The sequence below is a fragment of the Phoxinus phoxinus genome, assembly GCF_949152265.1.
Source record: "Phoxinus phoxinus genome assembly, chromosome: 8".
Taxonomy (NCBI): domain Eukaryota; kingdom Metazoa; phylum Chordata; class Actinopteri; order Cypriniformes; family Leuciscidae; genus Phoxinus; species Phoxinus phoxinus.
Window position 1 is genome coordinate 20,310,625 of NC_136883.1, and position 16,595 is coordinate 20,327,219.

General features: G+C 36.1%; 1 protein-coding gene across 2 annotated transcripts in view; it reads left to right on the forward strand.

The window, feature by feature from the left end:
- myo7aa (myosin VIIAa) overlaps positions 1 to 16,595 on the forward strand; it is a 41,240-nt gene that overhangs the window by 417 nt on the left and 24,228 nt on the right. The window contains exons 2-16 of one of the 2 annotated variants that reach the window (XM_079620448.1): positions 4,477 to 4,590; positions 4,782 to 4,934; positions 7,279 to 7,463; positions 8,832 to 8,953; positions 9,060 to 9,202; positions 9,935 to 10,048; positions 10,976 to 11,129; positions 11,248 to 11,324; positions 11,656 to 11,775; positions 11,849 to 11,991; positions 13,136 to 13,346; positions 13,429 to 13,564; positions 13,750 to 13,856; positions 14,179 to 14,235; positions 16,010 to 16,147. In XM_079620448.1, coding sequence (XP_079476574.1) covers positions 4,477 to 4,590; positions 4,782 to 4,934; positions 7,279 to 7,463; positions 8,832 to 8,953; positions 9,060 to 9,202; positions 9,935 to 10,048; positions 10,976 to 11,129; positions 11,248 to 11,324; positions 11,656 to 11,775; positions 11,849 to 11,991; positions 13,136 to 13,346; positions 13,429 to 13,564; positions 13,750 to 13,856; positions 14,179 to 14,235; positions 16,010 to 16,147 — 1,974 coding nt within the window. The remainder of the gene's footprint in view (positions 1 to 4,476; positions 4,591 to 4,781; positions 4,935 to 7,278; positions 7,464 to 8,831; positions 8,954 to 9,059; positions 9,203 to 9,934; positions 10,049 to 10,975; positions 11,130 to 11,247; positions 11,325 to 11,655; positions 11,776 to 11,848; positions 11,992 to 13,135; positions 13,347 to 13,428; positions 13,565 to 13,749; positions 13,857 to 14,178; positions 14,236 to 16,009; positions 16,148 to 16,595) is intronic. The other variant, XM_079620449.1, reaches the window with a different exon arrangement.

The window sequence follows — 16,595 nt, forward strand, 5'->3', positions numbered from 1 at the left end:
TTGACTTCTTATATCATAATTTAATGACAGTTACTCTAAATAAATACTTTATTCATCCGTAGTACTACTGCCTTTATATTGTTTATTTAAAAAAATAATGTAATTTTTCAACTAGATTCTCAATGGAAACAATATCAAAATGCACAAAATATTTCTTTTTTTTTCACTTATATTTTTCTTTCGATTTTGGGCTTGTATTCTTGACAATCTTTGTGTCTGTAATATATGAATTTCATGGAGCAACACCTTGTATTTTTTACCATATGTTATTTTAGTATTATTTACATATTATTATAGTGTTTATTTATATATTTTTTTTAGATATATTTTGTTATGTGGTTTCATATAATTTTTTTCTTTTTTTTATGTAGAAAAAATATATTTAGCTTTAATTTATTTTGGTTTCAGTTTGAGTATTTCAACCTATTTTATTTCATAAAATATATTTAATTCTTCTAAGTTTGCTTTTTAATTATGTCTTATTTTATAAAACATAATTAAATACAAAACCATTTTAATAGTTTAAGTTAACAATAACAACACTGATTTTAATTAATTAGCATTGATTAATGAATGCATTCCAGTCTGAGGAATATTCCAGTCTTTTAAGTGTCCATCCAATTACATCACCGTTTCATTCTCCACCCACTCAAAGAGAATTGAAAGTGGGCGGGGCCAACAGAACAGACACTCCCCCTGAGTGAGTGAGTGAGTGAGTGAGTGAGTGAGTGAGTGAGTGAGTGAGTGAGTGAGTGTGCAGTCATGCATGCAGTCAGAGCAATGGGAATGAGACCGGCATTCACTGGGTTCATATCTGTTGTTCAGAGAGGACAGATAGTTACAACAACATAACATGCTTTACATAAATATGTGCTTTACATCTACAGTGGTTTACAGTAACAGCTTATGAGGAGAGCGTTTTATGGTTAAATGCAAAGGTGGTTTAATTGCTTAGGCATGTCTTCTGAATATTATGCTGTAATGTCCCAGTTTGGCAATGGCACTGTGCACTGAGGCGGAACATTTAGCAGCGTTTTAATGGTGGTTGCAGTGAAACACCAGCTGTCCTTTAGAACATGAATTATCCTTGTTTGTTTGACCTTTGCCTAATTTTGTCATCTAAATGCTAATTAATACCAATCCAGGCCAAATTTTAAACTGAATGCCAAGACCAAGATGATTTACTGTCGTTTTTCGTGTTTGCCAAGTCAAGCATCTATTGCTGCTCATGTTCTGGGTTAGCGTTTTGAACAGTTCTTTTTTCCCTCAAAAGTTGACCTAAGACTGCTTACAAGTTTGGCATTGCCTGACAATGCTTAGAAAATATGAAGACTTTATAATGCGTTGAATAAACTCAATTCTAAATGTTTTTAACTCCTCACAAATTCAAAATGCTTTCCTTTTTGCAAAGCATATGCATGCATGCATGCAAAAAATAAAACGCATGACCAGTTGTTGCCAAGAGGGGGCGATCTTACGTGTAGACATGAGCTCACATAAACTCGATGGGGTTTTGGTTAACATTAGGCTACGTTGAGAAACTGATGCTCCAAGGCTTTGTCTATTGTTTGTGCTGCCGCTCACTAATCTAATGTATTTCAGATTAGGTTGCAGAGTGTTTTATGACGCACATTCTTTACACCTATTGCAGTAACTGTAGTAGCATTATTGTTTGTCGGGATAATGCATGATCTAACTAACACAAACGTCATTGGTCTTGTTACTGAACGTGATCGTTTGCACTTGCTGAATAATTTACCTGCGCTGCTGCAGTCTCATACACCTGTACAGCTATTAATGTTCACCACCATGTTTTCAGCTCATTTGAACTGGATCGTCACCCAATAGTTCAATAGAAGAAGCATAGGAGGGATATATAATTAGAGGTCCAGTTTCTAAATGTTCTTCCAACGACCGAGCTTTGTTTCAGGAGTATGTTCGCCTCATATATAGTGCAATTTCTTTTTTTTTTATTGCAGCCTCAATTAATGTCATACATTCTAGTCAAAATAATCACTAAAAAACTTGTTTTGTCCATTATTTAGAGAATCACAAAATATTAAAAAAGAAAATCTTGTTGCATTGGGCCTATGTGAACTCGATTGGACAAACAGAAATCATTGAGCCAATTCATTATTTTCGGTGATTGTCCTTTGTGTGTGAATGTAAGCGTTCAAAAGTTAAAAGTGGTCGGTAATCTTTTTGATGTTTTTGAAATAAGTCTCTCTGTGCTCAAAGACTGCATTTATTTGAGCAAAAATACAGTAAAATTATTAAATATATTGATATCATAATTTAAAAACAACAGTTTTCTATTTATATTTTAAAATGTAGGCTAATTTATTCCTGTGATGCAAAGCTGAATTTTCAGCATTATTACTCCAGTCTTGAGTTAACTACCTTATGTTAACATGAACTAATACTTCAACATTTACTAATACGTCATTAAAATCAAAGGTTGGATTGGTTAACATTAGTTAATGCACTGTGAACAAACAGTGAACAGCTGTATTTTTATTAACAAAGATGAATAAATACAGTAACAAATGGATTGGTCTTTATTAGCTGTAAATACATGAACTAATGTTAACTAATGAACCTTATTGTAGTGTTACCATCATTATAGGCTGGTTTACTGCTCAAGAAGCATTTCTTATGTTGAAAACAGTTGTGCTGCTGCGTAAATGAACAATACAAACTCATTTCTATCATAATGACAATTGAATAGAAATGATTAGCAGTCAAGATAGGAACCCATGTTGGTTTGGTGACATTTGATCTATATCTTACACTATATATAGTGCCATATACAAAGTACTGTATACTTCACAAAGTATTTTCTCTATAATTTTTTAGTTTCTGTTTCTGCACTCAGACTTTCAAAGTCTTGCTTTTCAATGAATACTTAAGCGTACCACATTTCTTTCCTAGAGTGCTCTTGCTTAGCCTCTGATAGTGTGTTAGGAGGTTTGATAATGACCGACAGAGAGGAGGAGTGAGCTAACAATGCAGTTGTTGTCTTGGCATGAATTATTCAGCCGTGTGTCGTTGCTAGGATTGTATCAGCGATGCTGGCTGGCAATGCTGCCTTCTCAGACGTGACAGCTGCGGCCAAACGGTGTTGGGTTCTCCCTCTACCTGTATTGATTTGCCTTTGGGGATATTTAGTTAATTAAAAAGCTCCATATTAACTGGGGATCCACCTCCACACCCAATGCACTGACCAACCCTTCCTCAATCGAAAGACATTGACAGACACCATTAACACCATATACACAAGCAAGAGTGGAGACAGCTGAGAAAAAATGAACAAGAATTGAATGGAGTAATAAATACAGTGAGGAACGATCCACACAGGATCAGGCTTTGGGCCTCAGATTTGGTTTCCTTTGTGCAAGTGATGCCCTAGAGGAGCCTGAGACGTTTGTGTGTTTCAGGACGTAGTGCAGACAACTTGGACTCCTGTTTTTGTCTCTACAATTATTTTTGTCCTGTTGTCGGACTGGAAAGGAAACGTTTTTTGTTTGTGTGTGATATCCTGGGTCTCTGGACGGCTGGTTTTAATGCTCACACACACCTGCTGAGGAAGTGAGGGTGTGGATGTGTGTGTGCCGGTATATCAAGACATTCTCGGCCTGGAGTTTTGCCATTTGCATGGATTAGAGTTTGATCTCGTGAGGATGTACAAGCGTCGGGATTACGTCGAACTCTACGAGAAGGATCAGGCGAAGTGGGCCTTAGTACGAAATGTCAACACTGTGTTTAAACACAGCACTCTATTACCGGTATGTGGAGAGTTGCCAGTTACGTGCAAATGCTTGACATTCATTTAACGGTGTCTTGTTGGAATTATATTTTGGTGGATTTACATTTGAATTCAGTTTGATTTTGATCTAACCCTAAGTAGTAAAGTGTGTTCAGTGTGTGCATGATGTCCTGCATGATTTGTCAAAAAATGTGTCTTGTTGAATGACTTAAGTTCCTCTATTTCAAGTTGCTTTGGATAAAAGGATCTGCTGAATGCATACATACATGTTGTTGAGGAGAGGTGTGCTGGTTCTTTAGAGTTACATCATGCACTGATGATGTCACAGCGTCCCAGTCTTCGGTTTTTGAACGAAGTGATGATGTCAGACTAATGTCATTTACAGATAATAAACTCTGTGATGCAGGGTTATTTACTGAAACTAAAACCACAAAATAAACATAAACTGTAAAATATAAAAAAATTACACTTATTTTGCCTAGGCAACATTTTTCCTTTTAATTTAGTTTAACTTGAAGTACTAAAATAACTAAAGCTGAAATAAAAAAAATATTGATGACAAAACACAACAAAATTTCTAAAATGTTAACTAAATAAAATTACTAAAATGTTAACTAAATAAAATAAAAAATTATTCAAAATATTAATTAAAGCTATAGGATCTCAATCGAATCTAAAATAACACTTCTCTGATGCTTGATGTGTTTCAGGGCGACTATGTCTGGCTGGACCTGAAGACAGGCCGGGAATTTGAGGTCCCGATCGGAGCCGTGGTGAAGCTCTGTGATTCTGGTCAGATCCAAGTCTCGGATGATGAAGGAAATGTAAGTTATTGATCATCGCTGATCTGTTGGGCTGAAAAGCTGCTCTTCTTCTGTCTGATCTATATGTTGCATTACATATGTTTCATTTCATATAAAGACTAGACATGTGACTTTGGAACTAATAATTATTCTGAAGTTCTTTGGTGTGTGTTTTCTTTTGCATTGAATCTGTGGATCTGTATTCTTTTAAGGAACACTGGATCTCTCCCCAAAATGCCACGAACATCAAGCCGATGCACCCCACCTCCATCCACGGGGTGGAGGACATGATTCGACTGGGGGATCTGAACGAGGCGGGGATCCTCCGGAACCTTCTCATCCGCTACAGAGAACATCTCATCTATGTAAGTCCTGCTGTCCATTCAAAGTATTGAAGGTCTATGTTTTGTTGCGTAAGCATACAACTAATGCAAAACTCCACATCAGATGTGGAGGTGCACTTTGTGATTAATGGGAAAGTATGTTTTGAATAGGTTTCTATTCTGAAGGTTTTAGATTAGTTAATAAATGTATAAATGTAAATGACCTGAATAAAATTATTATTTTATTAATAAAATAAAATGAATTAAAAAAAAAAAAATTTAATCAGTTAATCGTGTATATATATACACTATATATTGTGACAACCCTCCAAATCATTGAATTCAGGTGTTCCAATCACTTTTATGGCCACAGTTGTATAAAAGCAAGCACTTAGGCATGCAGACTGCTTCTACAAACATTTGTGAAAGAATAGGTCGCTCTCAAGAGCTCAGGGAATTCAAGCGTGGTACCGTGATAGATTTCCACCTGTGCAATAAGTCCATTCGTGAAATTTCCTCACTACTAAATATTCCACAGTCAACTGTTATTATATTAACTTTGTATTATAACAAAGTGGAAGCAATTGGGAACAACAGAAACTCAGTCACGAAGTTGTAGGCCACATAAAATCACAGAGCGGGGTCAGTGCATGCTGAGACACGCAGAAGTCACCAACTTTCTGCAGAGTCAATAGCTACAGACCTCCAAACTTCTGTGGCCTTCAGATTAGCTCAAGAACAGCCAGAAGAGCTTCATGGAATGGCCGAGCTGCTGCATCTAAGCCTTACATCACCAAGTGCAATGCAAAGCTTTGGATGCAGTGGTGTAAAGTACGTCGCCACTGGACTCTAGAGCAGTGGAGACATGTTCTCTGGAGTGACGAATCACGCTTCTCTGTTTGGCAATCCGTTGGATGAGTCTGGGTTTGGCGGTTACCAGGAGAAGGGTACTTGCCTGACTGCATTGTGCCAAGTGTAAAGTTTGGTGGAGGGGGGATTATGGTGTGGGGTTGTTTGTTTTTCAGGGGTTGGGCTTGGCCCCTTAGTTCTAGTGAAAAGAACATTTTGGACAATTTCATGCTCCCAACTTTGTGAGAACAGTTTGGGGATGTCCTCTTCCAGAAGAGTTGAAGCTGTTATAGCTGCAAAGGGAGGGCCAACTCAATATTAAACCCTATGGATTAAGAATGGTATGTCATTAAAGTTCATCTTCATGTAAAGGTAGACGTCCCAAAACTTTTGGCGATATAGTGTTTATATATATACTTATTAAATTACAGCAGAAAAATAGTCTGGTTTTCTGGTTTTAGAGGAGTTTTGGACACTTGCAGACTGGCCAACCAGGTAAACCAGCAGAACATCATCTTGCGTCACCAGTGAGCAAGTGAGACATATATATATATATATATATATATATATATATATATATATATATATATATATATATATATATATATATATATATATATATATATAAATATATATATATATATATATATATATATACATATACTGTATATATAAAATATTGATAACTGGATATTTCAGCTATTCATTGTGAAAGATTTGCTGCCCTATTCTATGAGATATATTAATAAAAATAATTATCCAGTCCACTAATTTGATCAGTTACTCAATACCAAATGAATAAATAAATTTCACATATAATATACACAACTATTGCCAAAAAAATTATCATAATTGGAATAAATAATGTGGTATTTCTGTTTCATTATGTTCATCGCAAAGACAAAAACAGTTTGTTGCCCTGTTCCGTTAATTAAATCCATAAGAGCCTTTATCTACCCTGTTTTTAATAACTCACCTTTAATAACTCCACTCAGTTATTTGCTTTGGTTATATTCTCTTCTCTTCTCTTTCTCTATATGAAGACTAACTGTGGTGGTCGGGTGAGTACGCAGACATCATTTTCACACGCATGGCTGCTCGCTGTTCATTGCCTCACTCTGAGTGAGTGTGTTTTCATTACGATTCTCCATTTCAACATGGCTCTGAGGTCTGCGGTGACAGGACACTGATACATCCCACTGTAACAACACCCTCCGAAAAGCAAGACGCCCGTGCACTCTCCTCTCATTGTCATATTCACTCGCTCTGCCTCGTAACCAATATGACTGTCTGTCTTGTGCCGTAACGTGACTGTTGATATCTGCATGTCGTCTACATGCACTAACCTGTCAATATTGCATAAAAGTAAAGAAAAACGAATGGTTTTTAACTTATATGATTATTATGCAGTGTTGTAATGTCAAGAATTACATTCCTAAGAGGATATTTTATCAATTTTTATGTTGTTTGGTCCATTAAAGAACAAAGAAACAAACATTTCCACTCTGCTTCAGCTCTATTTCTGTATCCTTCGTAGACGTATACCGGGTCCATCTTAGTGGCTGTAAACCCGTACCAGCTGCTGCCCATCTATACGGCAGACCAGATTCGCCTCTACACCAATAAGAAGATCGGAGAGATGCCTCCACACATCTTTGCCATCGCTGACAACTGTTACTTCAACATGCAACGCAACAACAAAGACCAGTGTTGTATCATAAGGTGCGCAAACCTTTAAGACTCTAGCAACGCTTGGTGTGTGTGCTTCCATTAAAGCTTGATGAGAAGACTTATATCTCTCTATCTATTATTTAGGAACTGGATATCTTCAGGTTAACCCAAACCCTTTTCTTGAGCCTAACCCTATTACCCTAAGCCTTACCTTATCCCTGACCTCAAGGCCAATCCTGATCCCGACCCACACATTACCTTGGTCATTTTAAACCTAACGGCAACTTTGATCTCACTTCCACCAGTTTAAAGTACAGGACAATATTTAAACATTTAAAAAGATAATTGCGACTTTTTAACTCACAATTGCGACTTTTTAACTCACAATTGCGAGTTTACATCTCGCAATTCTGACTTCATTTCTCAGAATTGCGTGATATAAAGTCGCAATTGCGTGTTTTAAAGTCAGAATTGCTAGATATAAACATGCAATTCTGAGAAAAAGTCAGAATTGCGAGTTTATTTCTTGCAATTGCGAGTTTATCTCACAATTCTGACTTTATAACACACAATTCTGACTTTATAACACACAATTCTGACTTTATATCACGGAATTCTGACTATCTTGCAATTGCGAGTTTATATCTCACAATTCTGACTATCTTGCAATTGCGAGTTTATATCTCACAATTCTGACTTTATAACACACAATTGTGACGTTATATCACACAATTCTGACTTTATAACACAATTGCAACTTTATATCACGCAATTCTGACTATATCTCGCAATTGCGACTTTATATCATGCAATTCTGAGATAAAAAGTCAGAATTGTGAGATAAAAAGTCAGAATTGTGAGATAAAAAGTCAGAATTGTGAGATAAAAAGTCGCAATTACCTTTTTTATTTTTTATTCTGTGATGGAAACAAGCTTCCATATACTCTAGTCCCAAATTTGGGCCTTATCTCAAATATCTACTTCTACTCCTAACCTTGGTAGCAGAAAGTGCATATCAGTTTCCCAGAACAAGGTTTACCATCTAGAGTCTACAACCCAACCATAAAGGGATAGTTCACCCAAAAATGGAAATTCTGTCATCATTTACTCACCCTCAAAAATGTTCAAACCTGTATGAGTTTCTTTCTTCTGCTGAACACAAAAGAAGATATTTTGAAGAATGTCGGTTACCAAACTGTTGATGGACCCCATTGACTTCCATAGTGTTTTCCCCCCCATACTATGCAAGTCAAATGTTCTTCACACTAAAACATTGTTCTGTTGAGAACGGTTAAGTGTTGAATGAAAGATTCTTTGAGGAACTATACATGTTTAAATGGCATCGCTGCAAAAACCCTGTCTGGAACCTTTATTTTTAAGACTGTATGTTTACAGTATCTGTGTATATTCTCCCATCAGTGGTGAGTCTGGAGCAGGAAAAACAGAAAGTACCAAGTTGATTCTACAGTTTTTGGCTGCTATCAGCGGGCAGCACTCCTGGATTGAGCAGCAGGTGCTGGAGGCGAATCCCATCTTAGAAGGTAAGAGAACCGGAACCATCTGGAGGGGTTTGAGCTCTAAGAAACCACATTTCTGTCAGAAACAAGCAAATTACATTCTGGTTTGTTTAATGACTTTACCCAACAGCCTTTGGGAATGCTAAAACCATCCGTAATGACAACTCCAGCCGCTTTGGGAAGTACATCGACATCCACTTCAACAAAAGAGGAGCTATAGAGGGAGCAAAGATTGAACAGTACCTTCTGGAGAAATCCAGAGTGTGTCGACAGGTATGAACAAGTTTGAATCTGAATTCTTTGGCTAATACATTACTGTTCAAAAGTTGTTGTTTTTTATGTATTTGAAAAAAGTCTCTGCTCACCAAGGCTGTTTATTTGATTAAAAATACAGTAAAAACAGTAATATTGTGAAATATTATTGCAATTTAAAAAACTGTTTTCTATTTAAATATTTTTTGAAGCGGAGTTTATTCCTATGGTGGCAAAGCTGAATTTTAATTTTAATGCTAATTTGCTGCTCAAGAAACATTTCTTATTATTATCAATGTTGCAAACAGTAATGCAGCTTCATATTTTTTGTGGAAACCATGATATATTTTTTCTCAGAATTCTCTGATGAATGTGAAGTTCAAAAGAGCAGTGTTTATTTGAAACAGAAATCTTTTGTAACATTATAAATGCCAATTGAACGTCATTGATAAATAAGACTTAAAAGTTTTGAACAGTAGTGTATGACATTTCAAAACATCGCATTTTGGTTTCAGAAAGGTTATGTTGGACTACACATTTCTAGAAAAACATAGCCAAAATAGTCTAGACTTCTGGTTTTAGAGGGATATGCATATCATTCATTGGTCCTTATGCGACTTTCTAGGGTCGTAGTTCATACTTACCTGGTAGGTTTTCTCAAAACATCATTTTTACAATTAAAATAAAATCAGTCCAAATGGCAACTTTTGTAAAACTTTTTAAGTTCTATAATAAGCATCTTTTCTCTTTCAGGCCCGTGATGAGAGAAACTACCACGTTTTCTACTGTATGTTGAAGGGAATGACTCCAGACCAGAAGAAGAAACTAGGCTTGGGTAAAGCCGCAGACTACACCTACCTTACCATTGTGAGTGATGATCTTCAATGTTCTTTAATGCTTTAGGGCCCTATTTTAACGATCTAAGCGCATGGTCTAAAGCGCAGGGCGCAAGTTCACTTAGGGCGTATCCGAATCCACTTTTGCTAGTTTAACGACGGGAAAAATGTTCGGCCAGGTGCATGGTCTAAAAGGGTTGTCGGTTGTCTCAATTATTTTAATGAGTAATGGGTGTGTTTTGGGATTTATGTGCGTTAAACCAATCAGAGTCTCATCTCACATTCCCTTTAAATGCCAGTTGCGCTCGCACCATGGGGGATTCGCTATTTACATGACGGAATTTGATGGTGGAAAGACAGCGTCTCCAGAGCGCAAACGGATCTGCTCATGCGCGAGGTAAAAGTGCGCAAGCAGACCATCTACGGGACAAGCTGGATTCCACCATATAGTTATGTACACAATAATAATCTTTTACATTGTAATCCTTTTATTTTAAATATTCGCCATTTTTGTGTGCTGCTGTGCGTCCCTGTGTGTTTAATAAGCAGAGTGTACACGTGTTGTGGACCAGCCTATAGGCGCACATTACTAAGGCGCTCTTTAAATAAAATAAAAAATATTGCGCCATTGACTTTCATTTACAGGTTTTTGTTGGTCAATGGCACAGTCTATTTCAGTTGCCTCAAAATAGCAACGCGCCAACAATGCGCCTGAACACACCTCGTTTTTAGACCAGCACGCCCATGGGCGCACAAATGTGCGCAAATGCTTTTGCTATTTAAACAACGTGAAAATGATAACTGCGTCGGACTGAGACTATCTAAAAACACTTGCGTCGCGCTTGACGCTGCATTGCGCCGGATGTAAGATAGGGCCTTTAATGTTCTTGCTGTGCAGAATACATGTTGACAATGTACTACAGATATACAGATATAACCTTGACCTGTCATAATTCAGGGAAGCTGCACTGTTTGTGACGGTCGTGATGATCAGAAGGAATACTCAAACATCCGTTCGGCCATGAAGGTCCTCATGTTCACTGAAAAGGAGAACTGGGAGATTTCCAAGCTGCTAGCCGCTATTCTGCACATGGGCAACCTGAACTACGAGGGTGAGTTTGCTTGGACAAATGTGTCTAATAAACTCATTTTGGCCATCACTTTTTCAGTTCAAAATAGCCTGAAATGTTGTATTTAATAACTTATGGTGTTGTAAACCTTCTTCCTCAGCTCGCACGTATGATAATTTGGATGCCTGTGAGGTCGTGCGTTGCTCAAATCTCACCACTGCTGCTTTTTTATTAGAGGTATGACGCTAAATCATAAAGTCATAACATGGCTGCTGTTATGGTTATTTAGATGCATTTTAATAATAAAAAATCAGTCTTTGAGGTTTCTGACATGTATTAGCATGCTAGTACAAGAATGTGCAAGATCAGGTGTTTGTGTGCCCTCTAGTGACTAACATGGAAAGATAAAATTACTGTGATGGATTTAAGATTTCTACTGGGTGCAAAAAGTACAGAGAAAATTTATCTTCACATGAATTCAACTTTTTTCACACAAAAAATTGTATGCATACATTAGAAAATGACTTTTTGACAGCTGAAATTTCTGTATTATTGCATGTTTTTATAGGTGGACATGAAGGACCTGATGAATTGCTTGACCAGTCGAACCATAATAACGCGTGGAGAGACGGTGTCCACTCCTCTCAGTATTGAGCAGGCGCTGGACGTGCGAGATGCCTTTGTTAAGGTAAAACCATCTCACACTTTCATCTACATACTTAATCCTGTTCGGTAACAGCATCTAACAGTGTGTCTCATAGGGTATATATGGACGCTTGTTTGTGTGGATTGTTGAGAAAATCAATGCAGCCATTTATAAGCCTCCATCCCTCGAGCTCAAAGTGGTGCGGCGATCCATCGGCCTGCTCGACATATTCGGCTTTGAGAACTTCACAGTTAACAGGTAGAAAATATCACACACACACTTACATACAGCGCAAATCCTGCAAGCACTACAATAGTGTCCCTGTTACACATAAAAAAAATGTATCTGCAAATTGAGTACTTATTTACTTATTAATACACTAATCCTGATAATCGTGCATATGATTTTCAACTATATTTAGTCACATTGTAATCAAAATGTAATTTTTCCTGGTGTAATTATGCACGATTCATCAGTGCATATTATTTAAAACAGGGAAAAAAATCGTCTTCGTAAATTCTCATCGAATTTTTTATCTTTTTGAAGCTTCACCTCTAAAGCAACTTTCCTTTTCAGAGAATGTTGCCTTGACTTGACATGTTAGCTTTGAAATGGATATTTAAATATAATTAATATATTAAATATTGTCAAATAGGCCCGGTTTCACAGACAGGGCTTAGATTAAACCCTAATTAGGCCTTAGTTCAGTTAGGGCATGTAAGTAGCTTTTATAAACATGCCTTAGAAAAAAAAAACATTACTGGTGTGCATCTTGAGACAAAACAATGGCACTGACATATTTATTTAGATATTTCGGTGCAAGTTGCTTGCTTTCAGTTAAACCGGCTCAAACATGCATTTTAGTCTGTGAAACATATGGTTTTAATTAATTGTTACATTTAATTGAATAATATTAATAAAATAATTAATAATTAATAAATTTTTATATTTAATAAAAAAATCAATTAATACATTTAATTAATACATTACTAAATATATTAAAGTTAATAATAATGATATGCAACAATTAACCATTAATATATGTAATAATGTTTAATAAAATCAGTTAATAGATTGATATATTTGATAATGATTATATATTATTATTAAATATTTGAATTTGCCTTAATAATACTTAATATATTTAACAATATTTAAAAAATAATACATTAATGCATTTAATACTAATTCATATATAAATAAAATTAAATTATTAAATGAAGGATAATTATATTTAATAATAAATCATTTATATTTTTAATAATGTTTAATAAATGTAATAATATCACATCCAGCTGAAATGTTTAGACATCTCCTGATATTGTGGAGTATTGTACAGTAATGCATGTATTTGAGAAGTGTGATTGGTGGCCCTCATGCAGCTCATGTATCTCTCCTCCAGCTTTGAGCAGTTGTGTATCAACTTTGCCAATGAAAACCTGCAGCAATTCTTCGTCCGTCATGTTTTCAAGCTGGAGCAGGAAGAATACAACCTTGAGAACATTAACTGGCAGCACATTGAGTTCACTGACAACCAGGACGCCTTGGACATGATCGCCATAAAGCCCATGAATATCATCTCTCTCATTGACGAGGAGAGCAAGTTTCCCAAGGTGAGAGAGATCGCCGACTTCTACTGTGCGTTCACATACTGTATCCTGTGCTCATGCTGAACGTTTCTTTTTCATGTCTCAGGGTACAGACACCACCATGCTGAACAAACTCAACTCTCAACACAAACTCAACACCAACTACATTCCACCTAAAAACACTTATGAAACACAGTTTGGCATCCAGCACTTTGCTGGTGTGGTCTTCTATGAGACCAAAGGTATGCGTTCTACTCTCTCTTGCATAAGTGTTTTTCACCTTGTGGAAAATACAACATTGCAATCTTCAGTATACTGTATATACTTAAGCCATCAAAAAACTCCTAGAAACCACCCTGAGCATACACGCACTGATGTAGTTAATAGTTATGTTCATGATAATAAATGTATGTATGTGTCTGTTCAGGTTTTCTGGAGAAGAATCGAGACACCCTGCATGGTGACATCATTCAGCTTGTGCACTCCTCCAAAAACAAATTCATCAAGCAGATCTTTCAGGCGGATGTTGCCATGGTAACGTCTCCATCTCATTTTTGTCTTTACTATAGTCTTATAATCTTTACTATACACTAGATTATTTCAACGCTCCCTCGGAAGGGATGATACCAAGATACAGTGATGGTATCAGATGATAATGCCATGATAATTTGATATTGTATGTTTACTATAATTATATACCATCTGTGGTACTTCAAAAAACATGCTATTACCATAGTACTCCTTGAGCGTCTTTGAATATTAAAAATCTATTTTTAATATTACGATCGGAATTGGATGGACTAGTTCCCATACATGCTTCCCTCTTTCTTTCTGTGTTTGTGAAATGTGGTGCCAGTTTTTGTGTGGTTATGTGTCTGCTGACAGTCTTGGCAAAGCAGGTTCACTCCATAAGGTAAAATCGTGGTAGACGACTAATACAGTAACTAATGCGTAGTTTATGCTGTTAACAGTAGACACACCGCACCTACTTCCAGTGTTTTTGCTAATATGACGTGAATGAGAATGAATAAATCGGTGAAAAAAAATACTAACCTTATATTAGTGTGCTATTTATATTCTTAGCAATCAGATATCTGCCTGGTAGATGATGTTTACAGTACCGTTCAAAGGTTTGGCTTCTGTAAGATTTTTTAATGGTTTTAAAAGAAGTCTCTTCTTCTCACCAAGGCTGCATTTATTTGATCAAAAATACAGTAAAACAGTAATGTTGTGAAATATTATTACAATTGAAAATGACATTTTCTATGTTTAATATACAGAGCCCCTAAAGGGACATGGTGATGGATAAAATATGAGATGGGAGAAAAAAAAAGATTTCAATGCTTTTGCATTTGCAATGCTCTTCCTTTAAGAAACTTTGTTCGCTCGCAAAACATTTGCGAGAGAACACAAATGCAATGTGCATATATATGTAATATTATTTTTTCCTCTTATCTTATCTTTTTTTCTTTCTTTTTTTTTTTGCTTCATCTTGTCCCTTTAGGGGCTCCGAAGTAATACATATATTGTAAAATGTAATTTATTCCTGTGATGCAAAGCTGAATTTTCCTCATCATCCTTCAGAAATCATTCTAATATGCTGATTTGCTGAAACATTTCTTATTATTATTATCAATGTTGAAAACAGTTGTGCTGCTTCATATTTTTGTGGAAACCTTGATACTTCTTTTTGATAAATAAAAAAAGTTAAAAAGAACAATCTTTTGTAACATTATAAATGTATTTTCTGTTACTTTTGATCAATTTAATGTGTTAATTTTGCTAAAAAAAATAAAAAATAAATGTATAGTGCACATTAAAGGAGGGACTCGCAGACACTTGTAGAACTCTTCTCACTCTTTTCAGCAACTGCCTCATGCTGTCTCCAAAATCGTATACTGTATAGTACTATATCTGGTATGAAAATTATTTTGCCACCGTTAAAAAGTATGTTCTTTATAGTAAGAATGTGTGTAGTATGAATGAAATTTGGATGTACTACATCCTCCATGTTGTCATTGTCATGTGACCTACGGCGTCGCTTAACTGCCATTCATAAAACCTCTCCCGTGGCCTCATGGGATAGTAAAGTGTCCATCGAATACACACTTTTTTTTGCGCAGAATTTAGCTGGAAGTTGTAGGTCGTCCGGGTACTTTCCGCCTAATGTTTTATGAATCCTGTGAATTCAACATAGTGTTGCCTACTATGGAATTAGGCATATTTGGATGCAGCATCAGTCTTTTCTTAGCAACTGCATAGCAATCATCAGAAGACTTTAATAACCGCATAGCAACTTCCTGGCAAACACTCACAATAACCTAGCATCACGGGAGCAGGTTGGCACAGACAAACACCTCTAGAAGTGTCTAGATATTTATGAGCCTTCAATGTCATTCACTTTATGACAACCCAGTTTGAGCTTTAACCCTTTCCACCTTTTTTGTTCTCCGAAGTAGACAGAAATAATATGACCTGCATCTGTCTAGAAAATACAGTATATCTGTCCAACACAGTTCCTGAGGTGAGACCGTTTCCCGTTTAAGGATGAAAGAGCTCTGAACAGAGAAAGACAAAAGTTTCTTGACAGGTTCACCCTAAAAACAGTCCTGACCTCTGCTCACCACTCTTCCTGGCCTTCTTTTTAAAGTGCGTGTTCTTCTGTGTGTGTGTTTCCTGATGCACAGGGGGCGGAGACCAGAAAGCGTTCCCCGACTCTGAGCAGTCAATTCAAGCGCTCTCTGGAGCTGTTGATGCGCACGTTGAGTGTGTGTCAGCCGTTCTTCGTCCGCTGCATCAAACCCAATGAGTTCAAGAAGCCCATGGTGAGTTAAACCAGTAAAAATTTATAGTTAATAAAAACAATACAATTGTTCGTTGTTTGTTCATCTGAGTTCACAGTTCATTGACTTATGTTAACTGATACAACTTTTGATTTTAAAAATGTATTAGGGAATGTAGAAATTAACATTGACTAAGAATAATACATGTGAATTATACATGTGAACAAATGAAACCTTACTGTAATGTGTTAACCCATAACTGATGATATTGGAGAATAAAAAATACTGATGTATACAAAAATATATTGGAATGTTTCGAAAAGGGACTCTTTTCTTGAATGTTATTTAATATCTTCTGTATGTTTATTTATTGCTCATTGATTTTCTTTTGTCTTATTATACACTGTTTAACTGTTTGGTAATACATTATAATACGTTTAAACATTTGTGGTATATTAAGTGTCTTGTATTTCCAACCTCAAGAATGTAC